The sequence below is a fragment of the Balaenoptera borealis genome, assembly GCF_965194805.1.
Source record: "Balaenoptera borealis genome assembly, chromosome: 3".
NCBI classification, from domain to species: domain Eukaryota; kingdom Metazoa; phylum Chordata; class Mammalia; order Artiodactyla; family Balaenopteridae; genus Balaenoptera; species Balaenoptera borealis.
This window is the reverse complement of record NC_138866.1, coordinates 63,116,433-63,143,023: the sequence shown is the minus strand read 5'-3', so window position 1 is coordinate 63,143,023 and position 26,591 is coordinate 63,116,433. Positions and strand designations below refer to the sequence as shown.

The window sequence follows — 26,591 nt, the reverse complement described above, 5'->3', positions numbered from 1 at the left end:
CTCCATGCCGCTGACCCGAGCGGGAATCCCCTCGGCCGCCGGGCGGGGATCCCGGAACTGGCCCCGGAGCGCGCGTGTGGCCGCGGCGGGGAGGGGCGAGGCGGGGAGTTTCCGCCGCTCGGCGGCCGGGCGGCTGCCGCGACTAGAAGCTGTCCCCGCGGCCGGCCAGGGACCCCAGCCTCCTCTGCCCCGGCCGGCTCTCCCCACGCACGCCTCGGCCGATCAGGCCTCCCGGGGGCCCCGCGCAGTCACCGTGTCGGACGCGGGGGCCAGAGAAACGCGGGCCCGCGGCCACCCGTCACTTTCCAGTCGCCCCGCCAGAAACCCGGGGCTTGGAAAAGGAGAGAGACAAAAGGACGCTGGGGAGGGAGTCCCCACACTCCCTCGCACCCCCCGCGCCCGGCCCGGCCCTTACTCGTAGTGGCGGAAGATCTCGTTGGTGACTTTACAGTAGAAAACTTCCTCGTCGGGCCGCAAGTCCGCGGGCGGCTTCTGTCTCACAAACGGCTTTCGGTGTAGCAGCGGCATCTCGTCTCCGGCCGCGGGCTCACCCGGACCCTCGGCCGCCCGCGCCGGCCCCGCTTCCCTATCAAAATTGGAGGGAAAGGAAAACCGGTAAGGTGGGGAGCGCTCGGCGGCGGCGGCGTGGGCCGGTCCGCGCGCCGGGGGAAGCTCGACTGCCTTTTGTGTGATTGACGCGCCGCGGCTGCCACCCGAGCCGAGGTCGCTCCTGTCGCGGTCGGGGTATTGAGCCAGCGGAGCCGCCCCACCTCCGCACGCCCGGCTGCCGGCTCACAATGGGACCGAACGCCCCGCCGCGCGCAGGCGGTGCGTGAGCGGCAGCGGCCCCCTCCCCCAGCGCCCGCTCCCTGCCCGCCGCCGCAGCGGCCGCGGGGCTCACAACGTGCTCGGCGCGCAGCCGGCCGGCCCGACGCCGCGAGGGAGCTCGCTGCGGGCGGACCCCGGCGCCGCTCCGCTTTGTTCGCCCGCTCGCCTACACTTCTCTGCCGGCGCCGGCCGGCTCCCGAGCGACCACACCAAGCCCCTCACCTGCGAGCACGCCGGCTGCCACTTCTCCACCTTCTCAACTACAAAGGCGGCGAGGGGAGGCTCTGTCCCCCCGGGGGGTCGCTTCTCGCCGGCCCCGCCGCGCCGCCGGCCGCCGCTTCTCCAGCTGCCACGGCCTGGCTCCTCGCGGGGGATCGCGTCCCACCGCCACTTCCCCGCCTCTCGGAGCTCCTGGGAAGTTTCTGATCTACTTTCGGCTCAGAAGGAGGAAGAGCTGTTGGGAGGAGCTTTTCACTTCTCGCTTCTACCTTTTTATTGGCTACTCGATGACTTTTACAGCCTGTCACTGATACAGGAAGAGACGGCGGAGAGCCTGGGAGAGCTACATTATTAATTAATGAAGCAACCCCTTGTGAAGAATCAGAAGCATCCTCCATGTTTGCGATTATCAGCCCAAAGATCTGGGAAGAGCGCTGGGGTTTCAAACAAATAGCTAACAAAGTAAAGCCTTCCTCTTCAAGTCTGACACCAGCGCTTGGTTCCACAATGGGAAAAGGATTCCAATTAAGATTTAACTTGTATTTTAAGGATGGGAAGAGAGATGAGGAATAAGAAGTGAACAGTATTTTGAAATTTTCTTCTTCAGAATTAGAATTCACCTGTCTAAAAAAATACTTTGCTTGTGTAAACATTCGTCTTGAAAATACCTTTCTTGACACCGTGCTCTTTAATACTTAGGACAATTCAAAGTCTTAGCACAGGAAAAGACCAAGAAAGTATACGTCAGAAAATGTCATCATGCCTATAGGACCCGCTGATATTTAAAACTAAAAACCACACCTTTAAAAAGTAATATTTAGAATACGCCGCTGAATATATTATGCAAGGGATCAGTATTTAATTCAATCACTCAGAATTTTAAAGATTATGAATTTACTAGTGAAATTTCCCCTAAAACAACTGTCCCATATCTATGATTTCCATTTGTGGAACTAATTTTAATGCATATAATACGTGTGACTTTTGAAGTAAAAAGTTTTCAAAACTACAAATAACTCCAAATGTTTGCCAGCTTTGTATTAAATGGTCATTTTTGCTACTGCCCTTGACATTTGCTTATTTGTAGACTAACCTGTAAGAATGGGTCTAAAAGACAATAAGTTTGAAGAAGTCCTTCAACAAAGGATGTAACTAATTACTAATACTATGAAATGATCTCAGTTGTAAAAACAATGTGGGATCATCTTTGTATCTTCAAATTAAGTACATATGTGCATTGGAGCAGAAAGTGTAAGGAATCTATCCCAATCTCAAGAGTTATTATTTTTAAACTTCTTTTAAGATACTTCTATGGTGGCTAGCAAAATAAAATTTTGTGATTCAAAAATCATTAATAAAATTAATGCACCTTAGTGTACAGATACAGAAGTCAAAGAGGCTTGGAAATGCTCTGAGTAGCAAGTATATTCCTTAGCCTGGATAAGGTCTTCAAAAAATTATGCATGCAAAGATTTGGTGTTTTAAACTGGCCTCCAACTAGTACACTGAGTGACAATATAGAATTCCCTTCATAGAAAGTAATTTCCCAGGTGAAAAACTTAGAGCCTACAAAAAATGGGGACAAGGAGGATAGATAATTTTCAACTGATATTGAAGCATCACTCTCACAATTCAAAATCCCACCTTAACTGTTAAGCTAAAAATAGATGAAATTTTATTTGATTATATAGTATTTATCTTTCTTAGATCTCACTATTTGCTAAGCTGCTAAAATAATCTTGTTAGAATCACCATCAAAAATAGTAATGTTGATTTTACTTTTATTAAATACAAATTTTTTAACAACTGGATTCTTTTTTTTATACTAACCTAAAATGGAAATTTTATTCTACTTCAAAATACTATCATCTCAATGTCCCTACTACCATACTCAGATTTCAATACCATCATAACTCGGTTCTCTGAGTTACATACATAGGATTTATTTTAATTTATGATAATTAACCAATGTTATACATAGTTATTTCAGAACGTGTTTAGTAAATTATAAATAATATATTAAAAGGTTTAGTTTTTATATGTTTATAATGTTTGATCAAATTGATAGCATACCTAAGCTACCTCAAAGTAACACTTCTCTTAAAGTTATCCTACATATTTACTACTAAAAACTTACCTAATATTTATTTCATATTTTGGTATCATGATCACCTCCTTGCTTTACTACTACTTCTAGACTTTTGAGAGTGAAAAGCTCATTGCTGTATTCAGAAAGTAAAGGATACTGTCATAAAATAGGACATTGTGTAAAAAAAAATTGGAAATATTGTAAAGGAAACTATAAAAGTTAGGGTATCACAAAGGAAAAAAGGAGAAACAAATTAATTTAAATTTTTAATAATTTAATTCAGTTAAACATTTGTCCTCCATTTATGTGCCAAGACACTGTACTAGCTCATGTAAGGGATACAATATAAATGTATCCTGGCCTCAAAAAATGTACAGTCTTGTAGGTAAGAGATGATGTAAAGACAAACAATACAAGGATTGTGTGAGTCCTAATGATCATGAGTAATATAATGCAAAAAGAGAAGTAGAAAAGATTAAAAGAAAATGTACAATAAAAGCGGGACCCAGGGTCGGTCCTAAATGAAGTTATCCACAGGGCATGATTTGAAGGGCAACATAAAGCTCATGTTCCAGCGTATCCTCCCCAGTCTCAAGATGCAACCCTCCACCCTCTGTCACCTCTCTGGGTGAAGACACCAGTAGCCCCCACTTAAATGTAAAATGTAAATATACTAGTTAGGGCATATATCAATCTAATATCATCAAGACCTAGTTTAATATTTGAGAAGGTATACTGCCTTGGATAGGTAAAGATAAAACAAGACTATGAAATATATATATTTGTAAAAGCTTGAGCTAGTATACTTTTCCTGTCTTCTATTGACTGATTAAGAAAGGCTTTACTTAGGTGGTTTGGTGAGACAATAATTACTTAGAACTGAAAGAAACTTTTGGGAACTCTTAATTCTCTCATTTTGCAGCTGAGGAAATGGAAGCTCAGGAACTGAAATCTAGGCCTCCTGACTCCTTGTCTAGTCTCTTTAGACCACACTGCTCTTTCTGTAGATTTGATAATATCTAATTTTCTTGTATACCCTACTTGCACTGTATCTGTAAATGAGCTAAAATACTATTACAAATCCCTCCTGAACTGCTAAAATGTGTATGGGGATAAGATATATTACGCATGATCAGAAATAATAGTTTTTGAGAATTATCCAGAAAAGCAATAGTAGTAATACGAATCTTAAATTTGTCCAATTGAAGAGCTGACAAATCCTATCTCCATGCTTCAGTTAACACATCTAACAAATATAAACACTTCATGTCCCTTACCTCTAAGTAGCCGTGATACAAGTATTTAGAGTATAGCTGAGAAAGGTGTCTTATAAATATATACAAGGAGTATCTTCAACTTCGTAACTCCTTTCCTTAGTATCCTTACCTGACACCTGTCTCAACTCTTCTATGATCTCTTTTTAATGTCTTTCTAATTCATGGCATTTTGCCTATAAAAGATTTATATATATTGTTCTTTGGAAGCAATGAATATCTGAAACCATTGGCCTAGTATTAGGATAGTGGTGCTAGACCTTAGCTGCCCATTGAAATCACCAGAGGGGTTTTTGAAAGATACTGATGCTTGGGTCATACCCTAGACTAGTTAAAACAATTTCTGGGGTAGGGACCCAGGCGTCTGGGGTTTAAAAATCTACTCAGATGATTCTAATGTACTGCCAAGGCTGAGAACTACTATGCTTAGAGGAGATTGGATTGTTAATGCTGAAGTAGTAATGTTGGCAAATTTGGAATTCATTTTTTATCCAACCACTTGGATAGTCATGAATTATGGGATGGTAGGAGGGGTTGAAAGAATGTCTATGGCCATCATCATTATCACAGTAATAGTTTACATTTAATGAATGCTTCCAGCTTGTCAAGCATTGTGCTAAGGGCTTTAAGTGAATCATCTCATGCAATTCTTACAACAAAGTACTATTTATCACTTCCATTTTACAGATGAAGCCATTGAGGCACAGAGAGGTTAATTAAGTAGTTTGCCCAAGGTCATACAGCCCAGAAGCAGAAAAGCCAAAATTATCAACTCTGGAGTCCAAGCTCCTTACTATTGTACTACTGTATATTTCCATGGGACCGATTTGCTAATCTAGCTCAGATATAAATTGAAACAGGAAACTTGAGCCAATGCACTAAACGGTTTAGAACTTGTAATGATCAAGAATGTTTGTTAGAGGAAACCATGGAGAATTTAAAAAATTATCTCAGAGTGGGGAAAGCCTAAGTACCATAACACAAAGCCCAGAATCCATAAAGATAATTCTATAAAATAAAAATTAAAAATTTCTGCACGACAAAAGCTACCACAAAGTTGGAAGATGAATATCAAACTGGGAAAATAATTATTTGCAACTCACTGACAAAGGGATAATTTCCCTAATATATAATTTCCTATTTCCCTATCATCTACTAATAAATCACAATAACCTAAGAGACACAGAAAAAGAAATATAAATGGCTTTTAAACATATGAAAAGATTCTCAGCCTCACTCATAATAAGAGAAAAGCAAATTAAAACTACACTGAGATGACACATTTCATCCTTCAGATTTGCAAAGATCACCATCATATGTTGGTAAGTCCGGAGAAACAGGCACAATCTCTATTAAGGGCAAATTGGTGATATTTATCCAAAATTACAAATGTACATAAACGTTCTATCTCTAGGAAGATATCCCACAAGTATATTTGAATATAAGGCTCTTTAGGGACTTCCCTGGTGGCGCAGTGGTTAAGAACCCTCCTGCCAGTGCAGGGGACACGGGTTCGAGCCCTGGTCCGCGAAGATCCCACATGCCGCGAAGCAACTAAGCCCATGCGCCACAACTACTGAACCTGCGCTCTAGAGGCCGCGAGCCACAACTACTGAAGCGCGCGCGCCTAGAGCCGCTGCTCCGCAACAAGAGAAGCCACCCACAATGAGAAGCCCGCGCACAGAAACAAAGAGTAGCCTGCGCGCTGCAACGAAGACCCAACGCAGTCAAAAATTCACAAAACAAAACAAAAAACCCCACAAAAACTTTAGTTTGGCTTTGTTAGGAATGGCATAATGTTAAAATTAATGGAAATGTCTATGATTAAACAAAATTATGGTGTGTTCATACAATGGAATGGTATGCAGACATAAGAAAGAATGAGAAAGTTAAAAAAAGTTCATTAAAATATGTATGGGGGGGCTTAATATATATACATATTTGCTTGATATATTAAATGGACCTGGAAAGATATATTGGAAAATAACACATTTGTTGCCTCTGGAGAAAGAGTTGCTAGGGGACAGGGATCAAAGGAAGACTTTTCACTTCGTAGAAAGATGAATAAAAATTTTTAAGATACAGAGATTAGATGCTAAAGCGGCAGGTCAGGACAGATAGCTGATATAATAAAGTCCTCAATGCAACAATTGGAAATAAGTTTAGAACTGCAAATAAAAAGTAAAAATGTCTGTTAAATATTTTACAGGGCCTAGCATAGTGCTCTTCCCATGACAGGAGTTCAATACAAATTTGTTGGATGGATGAACGGTTAGATGGATATATAAAATACAAACTTAATTTGATTATAGTAAAAGAAACAGAGTCATATGGGTGGCTGATTTCATCTTAACCTAGAAATAGAATTTAGATTACACATTTCCAAGAAACTCCCTCTAGACTGTTTATGTTAATTATTAGCTATATACCAATTTACAGAACAAGTCATACTATATTCAGCCAAATAGATTTATTATTATTTTTTAAAACAAGACATACAAGGAACAAGTAGAAGGTTTTAAAATTTGAAGTATAGGGTTCTTTTTCTTATTTTTATCAACTGCAAAACTAATTTTTAAGTTTTAGTTTATCTGGTAAAATAGCTACCAGATAAAAGTTGCACTAATATTTACCATCTCATTTACTAATTTCTGTTAATACTGAGTACAAAATACTGGAATATACTACTTTGTTCCTCTTTTTCTTTAGTGTTCAGGCTATAACCTATTATCAGATATTATTTTAGATATTACTATATAATTTTTTAAATCCTTTAAAAAAGATTTACTACCATGCCTGGAACACAGTAGGCACTCAAAACCTATTATAGAAAAGTACTAAGTTCTTTCCTTTTTCTTATTTTCTTATAATATTTAAATAAATATTATTTATAATATTAAATTTATAATATTTATAATTAGGACCATGTCTTTTTTTACCAGTTAGCTCAAGTGGTTGAAGCATGGTATTCATGGTATACTGCAAGTGTGACACTGATAACTAGCCCCATATTGTAATGCATACATGGACTACCTGGCAATTATGGATGAAGAGACAGAATTAAGACAGTTAAAATTCAGAAACCAGTTCTGAACATATTACCGCTAAATTCTAATCTAAGAGTTCCTGGTGAAACACGTGCTAATGCTACAGGCAGTATAAGATAAAATATTTAGGGTTTTCTCCCTTTTACCTCTGTTGCCATCATCATACCTAGAACCCAGGAGTCATGCTACTATCCTATTTTCTCTAGTCTAAATGTTTAGGTCAATAAACATCTTTGGGTGTATCTTGGCACTGTGTCTTGACACAACTGAAATTTATCTTTTTCAGCTGAAAAAGCTTTTTTAGCTACCAGCTAAACTCTTTCTCAGTAACTTTTTAGCATCTAGAAACCACATACCTGGCGTCTAGGAACTAGTTTACCTACCAGAACAAGCATCTTGCCTATTTCAAGTACAAAAACCAAATTCCCCAATACTAAACACCTCTCTTTTTACCATTTCAAACTTCCCTCTTAAAATAAAGACCTCACTCTCAGTTCTGGTGTGGTAGGCAGAACGATAGCCCCCAAAGATGTCCACAGCCTAATCCCCAGAGTCTGTGAATAGTTATCATACATGGCAAAAGAAACTTTCAGATGTGATTAAGGTTAAGGACCCCGAGATGGGGCAAGCTGCCTGGATTATCCAGGTGGACCCAATCTAATCACATGAGTGCTCAAATGTAGAGAACCTTTTCTGGGTGTGGTCAGAAATAGATGGGAGGATTGAATAAAGGTTAGAGGAGTAGGATGTTGCTGGTTTGGAATGGAGAAAGGAGGCCACAAACCAGAGAATGTGGTGGTCTCTAGAAGCTGGAAGAGGCAAGGGAACGGATTCTCTCCTAGAAGCCTCCAGAAAGGAACATGAACCTGCCTACACCTTTATTTTTGCCCCGTGAGACCTGTGTTGGACTTCTGACCTACCACTAAGTTTCTGGTAATTTGTTAAAGTCGCAATAGAAAAGGAATACATCCAGCATGAAAATATTCTTAATTCTCAACCGATTTTCATAGCAATGAAAATCATAACAAATGATATCTTTGAACTTTAATGAAATATTTAGATTTTTCAAGCTGAGGTTATTAGCAACTCCTATTTCTAGAGTTTTCTGTCATGATTCATCCAACTGCTACTCCTCCAAATTGCAAAAAATTCATCTAGTCATTTCATAATGCATCTTCACCTTAACCATATACAACCATACCATATATAGAGTCAGAATGAACATGTATATAGTAAGAGGATGATTATAAACAGACAAAGACTTTTTTCCCTCATTAGTTTCTATCTCCTCAGACCTCCAAAGGGATCTTGCTCCATCAATCTTCCTTCTATCCAATATCAGGCTTTCCTTCACCATTGAGATCTCTGCCCTTAGGCTGTAATCTAGTGCAAGTTTTTCATGGGGGTGGGGGGGTGGAGGATTAAGTATATCTTTCTTTATCTTCAGCACTATTTCTCTTCTCTTCTCAACCAACATTTAAAAAAGGAAACCTAGGCTCCTTGTTTCTACTTTTTTATTTCTTAACCCTCTGTATCCTCCCCATCCTCCCCTAAAGCTGCTTTTGATTCTTGAATCCCTAATTGCCAAATCCAATAGACTCTAACGAAGGAAGAGTCCACCTTATTCATTCTGCTCCTTGACGTCCTCTCCTACCTTGGCCTTTGTGACACGCTCTCCCCTGGTTTTCCTCCTACCTCTCTGAACTGCCCCGAGTCTCTTTGGCATCACCTCTTCCTCCTCAGCCTATTTCCCTAAACCCTGGTGTTTCCCAGCTTTCTTCCATCCTTTCTCATCTCCCGTCACTCCTCAGGGAAACCTGTTCTAAACCAGTATCTCCTCCTGACTACATTAACTGCCCCTATTCTCAATGGAATATGAGCTCTTCTAGGGTCTTCTTGTTTCCTTGGGGACTCTACCACAGCTTCTTGAAGATTTTTGAGATGAGGAATGAGTCATCAAACTGACATTTTATAAAGATTAAACTGGGTGTGGTATGTAAGACTGACTGTATTGGGTAGAACCTGGAGGCAGGGAAACCAATTGAGAAGACACATGAAAAGTACGAGTGTGGAATGACAACAGCCTGAATTATTGCCAGGCTGAATTAAAGCCAGGGGAAATATTTCAGTGGACATATTTAGTGACAGAACTTGATGACACATTAAAGAAAGGAGAGGAAAGGTCAGAGATGACTCAAAAATTTCAGATCTGGGAGACTGGAAAGGTAATAACATTAACAAAATTGGGGTAATCGGGTATAGAAATAGGTTTGGGAGGAAGATGAAGCATTGGATTTTAGATACGGAATAGCAAAGCAGTTGGAAGACTGGGCTCTGAAATCAAAAGAGAAATCAGGATTGAGGCTATAGATTAGGGAACTGTTCCCAGAAATATGATTTTAAAAGCTACTAAAGTTGATGGGTATACAGTAAATAGTTAATTCTTGCTAAATAAATAAACCTCTTGATATTCTTTCCTCTACTCAAGTGCTCAGCTCAAGTAACAGGATGTTCTAGACACTCACCAGCACTCCTGTTCCCACCATGGGTAACCCCTGGCGTTTGCTTTCTGTTGCCTCTTCCTGATTGATCACTGGAAGGTACTACAAAACGTGCCCTCTAATCTTAGGGCCTCACAGACACATTTTAGGGCCTCACAGACACGCTAACCTCCTTTAAAGTCATCTCACGTTGACATTCTATTGAATACCCTACAACAGTTTTTCTAAACCTCTTTTCATTTTTCTCAAGCCTCTCACCTGATCTTCCTTTCTTAGCCACACCTTGCCTCCTAATTTATTTACAAAATCTGGGCCATTCAGATTGAGAACAACTTCTTTTCTCAACCCAAATTTTCTTTTCACCCCACCTTCTTTTCCTTCACTATTGTCTTCACCTTTCCAGGGCTACAGCTGTGCCTTTGATCATATTTCTTTCAACCTCTAGGTTCTTATTCCATGACTTCTTTCTCTTGTATCTCCCCACTTCAGTTGCTCCTTTTTTTTTTTTTTTTTTTTGCCTACTAACAAATTCAAGCCCACCTTATCCGTAAAAAACCTTTTTTCCTTCAATTTGATTTCCTCAGAGCTACCATCTTATTCCTCCTTTTTGGTGTTACTAAGTAATATAAACTTTACCACTATATGTCATCTTGATAGTGGTTTGAATTCTTGCTGGAGCAGTTTTACTTATGTGAGTATGTCCTATATGTTTGTGTCATAGTCTCCAAAATGTAAGTTTCAGTAGGGCAGAAATCATGTGATAAATTAATCATAAAATATTTTTAGTTATGACTAATCAAGAAATAGTTGTGAGAGATTTGGGATGCTGACTTCTGAGAAACAATAAATAATATAATACTACTTTGCCTTTATCTGTTTCGAAGGAGTTAAAATTGTAAATGCACTTAGAGTTGTCATGTGATGGTTATCTCTTAGTCATAAGTCAGGATTTTTCTGATGTCTATAACAATAGCAATTATACTCATTTAAGGCTGTAAGCAAGAGTCTTGGGTAATCCTTACGGCAACAAATGCAGAAGTTAGCATAAGAAGTGGGCAGTCAAGTTTTAAACCTAGTAGGCACCTTGAGAACACTAATTTTTTTCCACTATTAATTTAGATACAATTAATCTTACTTCATAGAAGTTATTTATGTTTTAGAACTTTCTAGCAGGAAAGTTGACAGTGCCTTCCCCTCAGTATGCTACACATACACCTACGTTTCTCCTTCTATCATAAAAAGCTACCTTTTCACCCTGGTCCACTATAGCTGCCTTCCTAATTGTTGATGAAGTTAGAGAAAATGCCAGAATGTATTGCTAAGTATTTGGGATTTAAGAGCTAAAGAATGAGCTATGTAAAAACTAATTAATTTGTATAACCATCTTTTAGAAAAAGCTATTTTTATAATTTTACAACAATAAAATATGTGTTTTATGTTATCTCAACAAAATTAAGGCCCCGCAGCTAGAAAACTTCTGAAAAATATCTAAAGATATTATGATCTATAATAAAGCAAGTTTATTCCTTATAATTAAGTATAAAAATTCAATTAAAAATCATTTAGAGAGCAACTGCTAGGTATAAAGCACTTTGCCAAGCACTGAGCTTAATATTTAAGTATAATATAAGAAAGTCATAATGCATATATGCACTAATATGTATAAAATAGATAACTAATAAGAACCTGCTGCATAAAAAATAAATAAAATAAAATTCAAAAATTCAAAAAAAATAAAGTCATAATGGCTCAGATTAAAAGTCTATGTTACAAATATGTATCGGAGAACTACATTCTATATTATTATTCTTGTCTTAGAGATAATAAAGCTGAGGTATATCAGGGTAAAGAAATCGTTCAAGACCCCACACTGTGCAAGTGGAAGAGCTGGGATTCGAATTCAGATTGATTAGCCATCAAAGTCTATATATTCAACAAATACTTCTGAGTGCCTTTTATATGTTAGATACTGTTCTGGAGACTTGGGCTACATCAGGGAAGAAGACAGAAGATCCCTGCATTCTTGGTGTCTACATTTGTTAGCTGACAACTCCTCTGTCTTCTCCCCTGCCGCCCATCTACACAGGTAAAGACGAATTTACTTTCCCAAGATTAACCCTTCCACCAAAGTTGTTGATTTTATCACCTTTATCGCAAGTCTCCTTTGAAACCTGGCTTAATTATTGTCTCTTCCACTGGACCCATCCAACTACATTAAATACACGGGTCTCGTCTTGAAAAATGACTCTACTTGTCCCTATTTCCATTCCTTTTTCTCGCTCCACACCATACCCCATACTCCACAGCACTCTTCTAACCGTCTGCTACCTCATTTTCCTTCGAAAGGTTGTTTACAGTCCTCATGCCATTCTGACCACTCCTGAAAAGTCCTTCCGTGATTGATGAGAAGTCACCTTATCCTGGCTTTAAAAGAACTGTATTTCTACATCCATAAGAGTATCTTTAAGAAAGGAACAGGACCATCTCCTGTGAATACTGTCATCGCAGTAAGATGTTGAATAAGTCAGAAAATTGGCGAATTTTTTTCTTGAAATCAACTAGAGGAATTTTTCCTTTCACATTTTTTTAAACATCTTTATTGGAGTATAATTGCTTTACAATGGTATGTTAGTTTCCACTTTATAACAAAGTGAATCAGCTATACGTATACATATATCCCCATATCTCTTTCCTCTTGCGTCTCCCTCCCACCCTCCTTATCCCACCCCTCTAGGTGGTCACAAAGCACCGAGCTGATCTCCCTGTCCTTTCACATTTTTAAGAGCTTTCTAATACAAACAAGAAGATACAAATTCATATTTATTGTATCATGTATTTCATTGGAAAGTAGAGATAACTACAAGCTAGTATAAAAGTCAGATTTCATTTCTACCACTCAGAAGGTGACTCAGACTGCTTCTGACTCAAGGTACACACTCAGAACCAGATACAAGAACTTAAGAAGCATGGATTTGGAGTCATTTAATGGTAGGACAAAAAGTTCCACATAAATCAAGTGTATTCTAGCCCAGTAATACCAACAATTTAGTGCCTCTAAATCATTAAGAAAAGATTAAATTATATTCAACATACTATTCAAGAGTCTGAGCGTGTATATACTATATATACTATATATATGTATATATACTCTATATACACACACACTTTTAAAAAAAATCCTTTCTATTGTGAATTACATGGAACAGCGCACAAAATAAATACACAGCTCAATGAATTATCACACACGCACACAAACACTACCCAGGTAAAGAAAGAGAATATAGCCTGTACTCCAATGTTTATGAGATTCATCTATGTTGTTACACATAGCTGTAGTTTATTCATTTTCATTACTATGTGGCATTCTAGCATATGCATTCACCATAATTTATCCATTCTTCTGTTGATGAATATTAGTTTGCAGTTTTTGCCTATGAATATTCTTGTGCATGTCTCTTGGACACGTGAATGTATAGACAAGAGTGAAATTGTTGGGTCATAGGATATGCATATTTTTAGCTTTAATAGATAGTCAAACTCTCCCAAAGTGGTCATACAAATCGGCACTCTCACCAGCAGCATTATATAAGTTCTAGTAACTGCATATCCTCACTAATACTTAGTATTGGCTCTCTTTTTAGCCATTCTGGTGAGTATGTGGTAATGCCTCACTGAAGCTTAAATTTGCATTTTCCTGATTGCTAATGAGGTTATCTTTTTATATGTTTATTGGCCATTTAGATTTTTCTTTGGAATATCCTTTTTACATTTTAAAAGATTTTTATATTAGGTGGTAATAAACAATAAATTTTGTTAGGTGGAACAGGGACAAGAAACAGCCATTAAAGTGCTTTAATTTTGCTACTGGTCTCTCTGAGCAAGGCAAGAAAAGACCAAAAGTTGCTCTGTACAACAAAGGAGAGTCATTGTTTCCATTGACTGAGCTTGAGGCCAGCAAATATAGAGAAAATATTATTTTCTCAACAGGCTTTAGAGAAATTTAACTATGTTTCAAAGCTTCGTTTGTAAGTTTTGTGGAGTCTAAAAGGACAAGGAGGCTGCAGCCATAGAGATACTACTCTTGTCATATCCCCTTGTAGGCCTGAGGAGAGAGAAGGCATTAACTTAAAGAATGGACTTCAACCAGTTTCTAGTGGCTTTCGGTAGCAGCAGAGAGTCTCATAACCAGAAAGAATATTTTCAAGAGAGAGTATAAGCCTGACTGGTCCTCCCCCATAGGCTAAAAGTGAAGCTGCGGTGGAGGCTGGGATGGGAGGGACAGCTAACCACTGGGTGATCATATATGGGAAATTCACAAATACAGAAGTTTCATTTCCCCTCCACGTCAGATTATTGAAGATTTTGGTAAATTCTGCTCGATCAGATGAGAAGAATCCCTTATTTGCCAGATGTCCCTATAATAGTTAAGGCTAATTAATTATGCTAGAGAAGCAATAGGCTGTTGCAGAAAGCAAATGCCTTGGTAAGACTGGGGTTTTAAATTTCCATTTGGCACCTAAAGCCTTGGGAAATGAAGTTTACTCATCTATAAAGCGTAGAGGTAGATTCCAGGCTCATAAATGTTTCTGTGCAAATTCAATCAAAACTTTGAGGCATACATACATTATAATCAATAATATCTAATCTATTATAGAAAATAGAATGCTATGGAAAGCTTTATTATTACTCGTTTTATAAAGTTAGCATAACCTGAGAACAAACTCTGAGGCACATAGCACACACACACAAAGAAAACCACAGATTAACACCATTTATGAAAACTGATGCAAAAAAATCCCAAATAAAATATTTGCAACCAAATTCAGTAGTATATTAACAGCATAACACACACTAACCATGAGGGCTTATTGTGAGAAAGAATAGATTGTTCAACATTAGGAGATCAATAAATTAATTTCAACACATTAATGGATCAAAAGAGTAAAAATCCAAGAGTGCTTTGAGAGAGAACAAAAGAGAACTTGATCAAATTCAATGTCTGTTCCTGGTTTGTAAACAAACAAAAGTGTAAATGAAGACACAATAAGGCTTATGCTTTATACAACAAATTTCAAACTTAACATTAAAACTTTAGTTACATTTCCACCAAAATCAAGAACAATAAAAAATCCCCACTATTGTTGTTATTCTTCATATCTGTTCAGGAAGCTAGCTAATAAATAAGACAAGAAAAATAAATAAGAGGTATAAGTCTTAAAAAAAGAGAGAGAAATTTATCACTATGTGTAGATGATCTAATTGTCCAGAAGACGAAGAGTCAACTAAAAGACTATTACTACTAACAAGAGAGGTTCAGAAAGATATTTGGTTACAAGAAAATTTTCCTATATAGTAGCAGTAACATTTGGAAAATATAAGGGAACTGAGGATGAAGGTACATGGAATCTCTCTGGCATTTTTTTAAACAACTTCCTGTGACTCTACCATAATTTCAAAATAAAAAGTTTAAGATGTTACACAGCCCACAAGTGGAAGCTAAGAAAATGAACTGCTAGAGTCTGTGGTATACCAGACCCTTACTGGACTCACCTAGGATGTTTTTTCCAGAGAAAAATGGGACTTAAAAACAAACACGCTGAGATAGATAGACCACCCTTTCTACATAGCAGCAAAATCAAAGTGGTCAATGTTTTTATTTGCCCTCCCACCAAGAGAGGAACTACTCATGCCTTATCTCTGCAACTTGAAAGATCTCTTTTCTACTTTTAGGGTTTCATGTTCATTTTAACTTGATTTTACCTTTTAAAAAATGCTGGGCAAAAAAAAAAAAAAAAAAAATGTTGGGCAGGCACACAGTTCAACACGATCTGGGCCCAGCCCTCTCTAGAAATTGTCCTAGTGTCCTCCCCTCAAAGTTACAGCTGCACTCACACATTTCACCTCTATTCCTATGCTGTTTCTGTTCTTCCTCAGAGTTCCTGTAGGCCCCCTGATCTAACTCACTAAGAACACCTGCTCTGATGCCTCTATGCTACAGCAACAGCAAAACTTTACTTTTCTAGGAAGGTCCTTGGGTCACATGGTAGCTCAATGCTACTCACTTTAAAAGTAAGATTCTTTGGGACTTGCTCTCTGTGGAGTATTTATTTAGTCTCCGACTCTCCCAGGATTTAGCTTCCCAACAAAAAGCATATTCTCTCTATTCTAACAAAGTAGGAGGTTTTGTTTTAGCCTGAATATTGCTTCTCTGTCTTTTGAATGGTTTCAGGCTTACAAATCATCTATTAGTAGCATAACTTTCCATGCATGTCCTCAAGGACAGCCTAAAATTTTGCTGTAATTTTGCTGTAACTCTGTTCTTCATAATAATGGGGTTTCTCAACTATGTAGGTTCCTGTATCTTCTGGAGTCTACTCCTACTGTATGCTTGGACCTTGGGAAGTATATTCAAATGTTAAGATTCCCAAGAGGCAATCAGCACAGAAGGTTCTCTGCAACTTGCACTTATCTGTTTTTTGCATTATCTGTGTACAGTTTAAAGCTTGAAGCAAAGTAGCAGGTCTAATAAAAGGCAAATTTTGAACTGTAGTGTTTTTGTTTGCCTTTTAATTTTACAAACACATTCCAAAGCTGTTGCAACCAGTCTGTTCAAGAACAAAAGCTCATTAGTATGTCTCAACAGTCAGAGAAAACATAAATTGCAATAAGTAGGGCTAAAATTTCCAAAATAATCAGGACCTAGGAAAGTTCTTACATAACTTTAATTGGCCTGAATAAAAACTACTATTGCGTCTAAATTTTGTACAAGTCAGATATACTTCCATAGCCCAAGCCCTTGTTTTGCAAGTACAGATTAAGAAAATGTATTAGACTAAGCACTATCTTCTCAAGGAAGCACTTGCTGTACCTCCACCCCCAAACATCCATAATACTCCTGTTGCCCTTACTCCCCTACAGACCTCCTATGACACATTGTATCCATTTGTTTATATGCCAGTCATCCTGGGATAGGGGTGGGCAGGGACCGTGCCTTCCTCCTCTAAAACAAGACCTGACATACTGTAGTCCCTTACTTAATGGATCCTGAAGGAAGGAATACAAATGAATGAATGCTATGAAGAATCTGGACTGTATTTTTGCATCTCTATTGTACGAATTTATAGAGAATTTGAAATAGTTTTTCCTTTCTTGAATTATGAACAAGGTTGGAATAAATACATGTTAAAGGTGGGATGGAAAGAACACCAATGGAAGCCAAGAGATTTAGTCTCTTCCGTTAACTCTATTCACCAAACTTCTGGAGGTGGGTTAACAAATCCATCAAATAAGAGGTTTAAATCAGATGCTTGTCACAGAACTAGCTGATTCATAGATTTTGTGAGGTCCCTCATTATTCCATAGTACAAAAATGTAGCTTTGTGCTTTAGAGAAATTGGTGTTATTAACAGTCTTTGGAGTGATTGTTATTAATTATAGGAAGGTATTTTGTCTTTTCACATGACATTGTCCTTGTGCATTAGTAGAAGAGCACTTTTGTAAATACCCCTGTTATAGCACTTTTCACTGTAAGAGCTTATGGAAAAACCCGAACGAATTTTTTGGCCAACCCAATATAATTATTTGCCTCCTTGATAGTTTCCATCATTAGACAGCTAGCTCCTCAAGGAGAGGGGCCAGTGCTGCTATATCTTATGCATCCTTGTATTACCCCCTCCAGCACATGTCTGATGCAGAGTGGGCCTCTACAAATATTTCTGGAAGAATGAATTAATTTTCAATATCTTAGGTCCACCTTGAACTAGTGCAAGCATAAGGTTTCACATATTTCTAAAGGAGCTCTATTTTTGAATTTAGGAGTATTCATGGTTATTTTAAACTCCTTTGTATTTCTCTGTGGCTTGTGCCATTATTGTTATTTAAATTTTTTAATTTCACTTTAAATATGTAAGAGAGCTTATTAACCAGGAACTGATTCATATATCAAGTGGGTAGAGCACAGAATTTAATTACCTATTAACTGTTTGTCAGAGGGGTTGTGAATCTTAATATCTGCAAAGGCTTTTACCGTGCTGGGATAAAAGACAATCAAGACTAATGCATCATTAGCAACAGGGCAACCACAATCTACATGCACAAATTTGAAAGTACATCTAAAATACCATTTCAAATTTTGTAAGAAGACATGTAAACGTGCCACATCACAGCTACCACCAAAAACAGAAATAATTTAGATTTTTACTAATGCTTTTTATAGTCAATGACTTCTGGGTAAAATATTTTATCTTTGTTAACAGAACTTAATGTTCAGCTACATTTTAGGAGGGTTTTTGTTTTGATTTATTGCTGAGGTGGTTGTTAACACAGTTAGCTCCCAAATTACTTTATCTCTAAAGCATGCCAATATTTCATAGTAAAACCACTTCATTGTCCCTCAATTCCCATGATCCAATCCATAAGAATACTTTTCTTTTAAATATCACTCAAATCAAATTTAACTTTCCTACTTATCACCATGATCACCATCCAAACGCAAACCAATCATCTCTGGCCTGAAATAGTTCCATGCCCTCTTACTCTACCTGTAGTTATTCTTCCTTCTCTCTAGCAGCTCTCCATGCTACAGATTTTTTGTTTTTTAAATAAGACCTAATCATGTCACTTTCAACTCTACAGCCTTCAGTGTCTTCCCATTGTCCTTAAAGCTCACACTCCTTAGCGCAGCCTTCGAAATCCTGGTCATCCTGGTCCCTCACCTACTCCAGGTTCCTATTCCAATCACTGCTCAGGCGCCCTTCTTTGCCAAACTCACCTTCTTTCATTCCCTGGTACTCCTGATCTTTCCTGGTGCTGCTTTCTCTGCTGGGAATATTTTTCCCACTGTTTTTTGCTAGTTACTTGTACTCATCCTTCAGAGCTCATCTGTCTCTTCCTCATGGAAGCCTAGCATGACTTTCTTAACTAAATTAAATCTGTTTTCTATAATTTCTCAGAGCACCATGTGCGTCTCTTCATAGCCCTTACCACAAGGACAGCTTTCTATTTATTTGAGTGATTATTTGATCCTTCTGCTTCTCCCACTAGACTGTATACTCCATGAGGGCACCATTTGTTCACCATTAGAGTCCCAGCTCCTAAACAGTGTCTGGCACATAGATGCTCAATAAATACTTGTTAATACTATTCTATTAATGTTTCATCTAGATTTACCACCGCACTAAAGTAATAAATAAAGATTTTGAAAAGCAGAATCCTAAAAAATGAAATCACTTTCCAGAAATAATTTTATTAGTTTAATTATTAAATCTGATAATACAGAATTACATGAGATCAGAAGATTTATGTTACAAAAATTTTTACCAGTAATAACATTTTTACTAGCACATATCAATGTCACTCTCTCCTTTGAACTGTTACTATGAAATAATAATAAAAATAACATGACATTTATTGAATGCTTACTATGTGCAGGCACTGTGTTAAGTGCTATATATGTATTATCTCATTTAATCTTCATAATACTCTCGATATAGGTATTATTAAACCCATTTTACTCATGAGAAAATTAAGGCTCAGAGAAGTTAAGTTGACTTGCTCAGTCAGACAGCTACTAAGTGGTAGAGGCCGTATAGCCAATAGTCAACCCAGATCTGTCTGACTCCTGATTCCTTTCCCCATCACTTCTTAACCACGAATATCAGTATACTAAGAGGTACTAGGACATCATAGGCTATGTTAGACCAGCTCTGACTTTGAGACTCAGCTGTGGCACTGACCAGCCACTTGATCTTAGACAAATTACATAACCACCTCACTCCCACCCCCAAACCTCAGCTTCTACGAGTATAAAATGGAAATAATAGCACCTATCATGCAGGGTTGCTGTAACAGTTAGGTATACTACTACATTGTATATAAAGTGCCTGACATATAATAGGTAGTCAATAAATCACTTTTTATTATTGCCTTATATGGTGTCTTTATTTTTTTTTCAAGTAACTTGTATTTGGCAACATTGTGTTTTAGATTGTCCAGGATAGTCCTCATTTCTATGATTCAGAAGCACAGTCACCAAAGATATATTTGCCAGAGCATGTGTCCTATTTTTTTGGTTTAGAAAATAGGATCATTATACTCAAATATCATTTAGCCGAGTGCTACGCCTATAAAAGATACCTAATAAATCCATGTTAAATAACTGAATGATTATTGTACAGCAAATGTTTGAAGAATTCACAGGTAAACAGAAAAATCTGCTTAAAGTGGATCAGAAAGAATAAGCAGAGTTCACAAATTACCTCTGAGTTTTATCTCTGATTTATTCAGTTCTGAAATATAGATCCACTTTAATTTTTACAATTTGATGCAATAATGAAAAAGCAACATCACTGTCTTCACATTTAAGTCTATATTACTGATTAGTCATAAAGTTATGATTCAGCATTCATACGAGCAAAATAAATGAGCAAATATAATGTTAAAATGATACACAATATTTAATCATGCTCATGGGAAAATACAAAAAAAATTTTATTTAACTGAAAGAAATGCGTATGATTCAAATTGTCTACAAAAGTACTGAAAGTTAATTGAACTATCTGGATGATGGTAAACATATACAAGAACCCTCCAACGTAATTACTGAAAACAACTCTGCTTTCAAAGCTATGTCAATTTTTTCCCCAATTTCTCCCTCAGGGAGAAACCCAAATTAGGTACTATAGTTTAAAACCAGATTCATGAGGTCTACAACTGATATATATACTGTGTATGAAATTTAAAATTATAACTCAGTTTATATCAATCAGCAGTATTGATTTAAAACCTATAATTAGCGCTAATGTAAAGTGCCAATCGCTTTCTTATTTTATTGACTTGCTAAGTAGGGAAAAATTTCACACACACAAAAGTTAAATTCTATAGCAAATTCATTTTGAGTGTCTAACACTTCCAAAGTTTTATCCACCCTGATTTAATATTGATATGAATTAACATATTATACATGTTTTAAATTAGAAATTTATAATGCTATATTTAAATCTGTGTACTTTTATAAATGGTAGTATTGTAGAAAACCACAAGATTATGATTTTAATCTCATAATTATTATTTATTTTATATTTATAATGTAATGAATAATCATTAATTGCCATTACATTCCTATGAATATGACCACATTTTATTCCTATTTTATAAAAGATTAATATAAGAATGCATATAGGATATCTAATAGTAACAAGGCCAGGAAAAAGATGAGTTTCTGCTATGTGATTTTGGCATCAGTTTCCTAATTCTTACTTCAAATCTGGATGTTAAAAAAAAAAAAATTCCCACACGGAAGACACAACAAAAGCTAAGCAATAGCCCCATGATAAAGAACTATTTTATATTTAAACAATACATCCTTTCCAAATGTAAGTACTTGTCAATTAATTTGGTTAGGAACAAGACCACTCTTGGAAATAAGCTAATTAATCTGTTTCCCAGGTGGGATTTGAAAGCCATAGGGAGAGGCCTTTCTCAAACCTCTTCCCTAGGTTCCCAAGGCAGCTGTCAGCCACTGACGTGTTAGTTTGAATAAGTTTATCCGTTACCAACCCGAGTAAGACTTGCAGGAAACAGGAGCTCAGTGCGGAAAGGGAAAGAAAGGGACAGCTGCCAGGCTAGTGAATCCGCAGTGGAGACAGTAGGCAGTTTGGGGAGCAGTCCCTGGAAGAATGGAGAATGCAGAAAGATGCCACAGAAAAGGAGATAAAGGATTCATGGAGAAAAACTTCACCTAGTTCACAATTTTTCAAATAAGCTGGAGTATTTAGACAGTTGATTCCAAGCAGTATTCAAAATAGTCAAACTGTAAATACTAAATGCAGTTACAGATAACAAAAGTTCTAAACAGCTAAGAAATACTTAAATAATTACCTTTTTTTGGTGTTGGAAAGTTATAGGCTGAATTTCATATTGCTGTGAATGTATTATATTTATTCTACTGTTTTTTTTCCTTCTGGCAGTTAAAAACCAGTAACTTACAGGAAAACAGTAGTATAATCTCAACATTCTATTAAAGTTGCCCATAATCAGTAGCTGAGCCAATACTGAAGTGGTAAGGTGATTTACTGTCAGTTACAGTGAAGTAAAGATATACATGTGTTTTTAATCTCTTTTATTAGAAAAGATGAGATTACTCAACCTTTAAGTTATTGCAGAAAAACATATTCTTACTGTTTCTCAGTTATTCTTTGTACACAATTCTGATATATGGGCTATAATCAGGTGTTGAGTTCAAAATCTGAAAACATAATATAGATAAAGTATTTGGGGGAGGGTATATGTCCATATTTTTGTCTGTTTCAGACATGTGCAGGGATGTCAAAGACAGAAGAGAAAGCCTATATTCAATAGGCCCTCTGGGCACTATTGAGCCCATGAAGCTCTCCTCAAAGAATAGAGCAGAGGACCTAGAAAAGGACCATCCCCCCACCCTTCTTTTTTTCATATTTCCCTGAAGGAAATCAAAGTGTTTTATTAAAACAAAGCAAAACAAAAAACCAAAAACCACCACCACAGACACACAATAAGGATGGAATTAACAAGAGATGAAATTGCTTAGTCAGCAGCTTCCAAGCATCATTTCAAATCTGAGTCTTCGATATCCCCCTGACAACTTGAAGGCAGGCAGGAAGGTAGGCTTTACCCACTAGTGTAGCAAAGAACAACAGCATATAAGAGAGCAGTTTGTATGGTGGTTCCTCAATTATGCCCTGAAGTCTGGCAGGCTGGGGTTTGAATTCTAACTCTGGCACTTTAATAGCTGTGACTAAACAATGTGTGTCAGTGTTTACTTCCTGATCCTGTGCCTATTTCCTGATCAATAATGGAAGTTAGTGCCTTCCTCAGAGGGTTGTTCTGAGGATCAAATAAAATAAGCACCTGACATGGAGTAAATATTAGCTATTCAGGCATCATCATTAACTCTCTCCCCTACCACTATTCTGAAGTTGGAAAAGGCAGATTTTGAGGCAGATCATAAAATATGTTACGACTGACTTGTTGATAAATATTTGTTGAGCCAAGTCTGCCTTTAGCATTCTAGCTGTATGCCCAAGATACTGAAGATGTTAAATTTCTGTCTTGATAATAAATATTCTTTCTTTATCTTTCACCTGCAGATTCTCTTCAGGAGCTTGTGGGAAGAAACACTTCAAAGAAGAAATAGGCCTACTGCTTGAGGGAAATGATATGATTTTAGTAGCTGAAAAAAAGAGAGTTGAGCTACTTGATTACTATATTGCTTCCATCTTCTAAGCAAAAAGAAATATTTTCAAGCTGGAAAAAAATCAAAATACTACTTGGAAACGGGTCTCCAGCCCCTTCAAGATAAAACTCGGAGCATTATCCACACCCCTAGGACAAGCTTTAAAAATCTGCAAATCCATAATATCAGTATCAGAAATTCAGAACTTTAAGGCCAGCTACACACAGAATTTCATCTACCCCATCCAATCTACTGCATTCACACAAGAGTGTGTATTGGTGGGGGACATACATATTGCCACCTCCAGATGGAGAGTAAACTCCTTGATTATTCAAGTTTGTCCAAGTTCAGCACACTGGTGCTTCATTCATGTATGTTAAGTGAACAAACCTAAAGGCAGACTAGAAGTTCACAATATGTGAAGAAATAATAAGAATTAGCCATTCCAACAGAGTTCAAGACTCCAGGACTCCTGAGAATTACACATTTAGATGCTGGAAAAATTTGGCCGTTGATTTCAGTGTCAGTGTTAGTAATCTCTGAGAAATAGTGTATTAATAAGGGATAGGGGTGAGCAGGTTTCTGGAACACTGTAGACTGGTCACTTTTCAAATTTTCAATAGTATGTATTTCAATAATTACACAATGTAAAGCTTGATTCTGATAGCCTGCAACATGGAAGTACATAGTGATTATTAGAAGCTAAAATGTATTCTCTCAGAATGTAATTCAAAATGAATCCCCTTTCCTCTTTTGCTAAAGTTACTGGGTTGGTATATCAGGGGAATTCTATAGCCTGCCTTCGCTAATCACCATGGGTGAACAGTAAGAGGAGCTGACCACTATGAGAGCCATTCATGAGTATGGAATTTTAACTGTACAAGGAAATAAAATCTCTCAAATCAAACCTGGAACTAGTAGGCAGGGATCAAATTATATCAGGTTCATGAACAGGAATATTTAAGGCAGTAGTACAGAAACACAGGCAGGAATCAATCTATGGCTGCTTATTAGAAATGGCAGACAAGTCAGAAACCTTTACTGGGTGTCAGAACAGAAAGATGAAGAGGTGGTTATCCGGAAGCAAGAGTCATTTATCAAGGAAACCAAAGAAATGGTGAGGGGAAAAGCCAAGCCAGGTAGGCATGACAACTAAGTTCTGGGGATACAAGTTACATGGATAACACTTTTGGATCACAGTTTTTTTTCCTAATGACACCGCATCAGATGATAAAGGCATCCTTCCTGGTTTTTAAGTAACCAGGACCCTAACAATGGCAAGCTGTAATTCTAGAGCACTGTTTCTCATCTCTGGCTGCAATTAGGGGTTTTTAAAAATACCAGTGCCAAGGGTCCCAACCCTAGACCAATTAAATCAATCTCTAGGGGTACAGTCCAACCTTCAGTATTTTTTAAAAGCTCCCCCAGGTGAATTTAATGTGCAGTGAAGGTTGTGAATTACTATCCTACAGGGAAATCTCTATTGTACACTGCTCTCAAACTTTAACGTGTGTACAAATCACTTGGGGAATCTTGTTAAAATGTAGATTTTGAATTAGTAAGTCTGGGTTAGGGCCTGAGATTCAGAATTTATAACAAGTTCCCAAACAATATTAGTGGGGTTGGTCCAGAGGCCATACTTAGAGTAATAAGGCCTAGGACAATGCTATAGGCCTCTAGTTCTAGCCCTTTTCTATTGAAAATTTTATATTGGATTAAGATCTATAGGCATGGTTATCAAATATTATGATCATACAAAGAGAGAGATAGCAAAACAGTATCTCAGAATTAAGATTCAAAAATATTTTCATAAGCTGAAATAAACAAGATGAAATTTATTCCTTAACAGGGACCATCTCAAATCTATCTTATAAGCTAAGACAATTCTGAAAAAAAAAAAGATATTAAAATATATTATAAAGCAATAATAATTTCACATTGTGGCAATGGCTTATGAATAGACAGATTAATTAAATTGAATAGTAATTAGAGAAATACATTTTAAAACAAAAGAATTTGGAATATGATAAAAGTGGCTATTTAATATGGGGAGGATTGTTCAGTTAATCAAATTGAAACAAAAGAAAAAATGTCTGGCTTATTTCACTTAGCATGATGTTTTCAAGGTTCATCCATGTTGTACCATGTATCAGAATTTCATTCCTTTTTAAGGCTGAATAATATTCCATTGTATGTATATATGACATTTGTTTATTCATCTGTTGATGGGCATTTGGATTGTTTCTACCTTTTGGCTATTGTGAATAATACTGCTGTGAAAATTGATGTACAAGTATCTGTTTGAGTTCCTGTTTTCAATTCTTTTAGGTATATACCCAGAATTGGGATTGCTGGATCTTATGATAATTCTGTTTAATTTTTTGAGGAACTGCCATATTGTTTTCCAGTATGCACCATTTTACATTCCCACCAGCAATGCATGAGAGTTCCAATTTCTCCACATCCTCACCAACATCTATTTCCTTCTTTTAAAAATAATAGACATCCCAGGGCTTCCCTGGTGGCGCAGTGGTTGAGAATCTGCCTGCCAATGCAGGGGACACGGGTTCGAGCCCTGGTCTGGGAAGATCCCACATGCCGCAGAGCAACTAGGCCCGTGGGCCACAGTTACTGAGCCTGCGCGTCTGGAGCCTGTGCTCCGCAACAAGAGAGGCCGCGATAGTGAGGGGCCCGCGCATGGCGATGAAGAGTGGTCCCCGCTTGCCGCAACTGGAGAAAGCCCTGGCACAGAAACGAAGACCCAACACAGCCATAAATAAATAAGTAAATAATAATTTAAAAAAAAAAAGAATGAATCTCTTAAATAATAATAATAATAATAATAGACATCCCAATGGGTGTGAAGTAGTATAAGTAGCATCTTATTGTAATCGTGGTTCGTGTTTCCCTAATGACTAACATCTTTCATGTGATTATTGGCCGTTATATATCTTCTTTAAAGAAATGTCGACACAAGTCCTTTGCCCATTTTTAAATTGGGTTGTGTTTTTTGTTGTTGTTGTTATTGAGCTCTTACATATTTGGGATATTAATTCCTTATCAGATATATGATTTGCAAATGTTTGCTTTAATTCTGTGGGTTGTCTTTTCACTCTCTTGATAGTGTCCTTTGATGTGCAAGAGGTTTTAATTTTGATAAAGTCCAATTTATCTATTTTTTTTCCTTCTGCTGCTTCTGCTCTTGTTGTCACATCCAAGACAACCCTGCCAAATCCAATGTCGTAAAGATTTCCCCCTATATTTTCTTCTTAGAGTTTTATAGTTTTAGCTCTTACATTTAGGGCTTTGATCCATTTTGAATTAATTTTTGTATACGGTGTAAGTTAAAAGCCCAACTTTATTCTTTTGCATCTGGATATCACCAGGCCTTTTAGTAACATTTATTTTTCTCATTTATAAACA

At 37.4% G+C, this 26,591-nt stretch overlaps 1 protein-coding gene across 7 annotated transcripts in view; it reads right to left on the bottom strand.

Annotated features, from left to right (window-relative positions):
- Positions 1 to 2,706, bottom strand: part of BAZ1A (bromodomain adjacent to zinc finger domain 1A) — a 93,562-nt gene extending 90,856 nt beyond the window's left edge. For 2 of the 7 annotated variants that reach the window (XM_082384053.1, XM_082384057.1), the window contains exons 1-2: positions 1,051 to 2,132; positions 416 to 586 (exon numbers count right to left, since the gene is read on the bottom strand). In XM_082384053.1, the coding sequence (XP_082240179.1) occupies positions 416 to 528 (113 nt within the window). In that variant the 5' untranslated portion in view covers positions 529 to 586; positions 1,051 to 2,132. Of the gene's footprint in view, positions 1 to 415; positions 587 to 1,050 lie in introns of all 7 variants that reach the window. The other 5 variants (XM_082384058.1, XM_082384055.1, XM_082384059.1 and 2 more) reach the window with 5 other exon arrangements.
- Between the last annotated feature and the right edge of the window lie 23,885 nt (positions 2,707 to 26,591).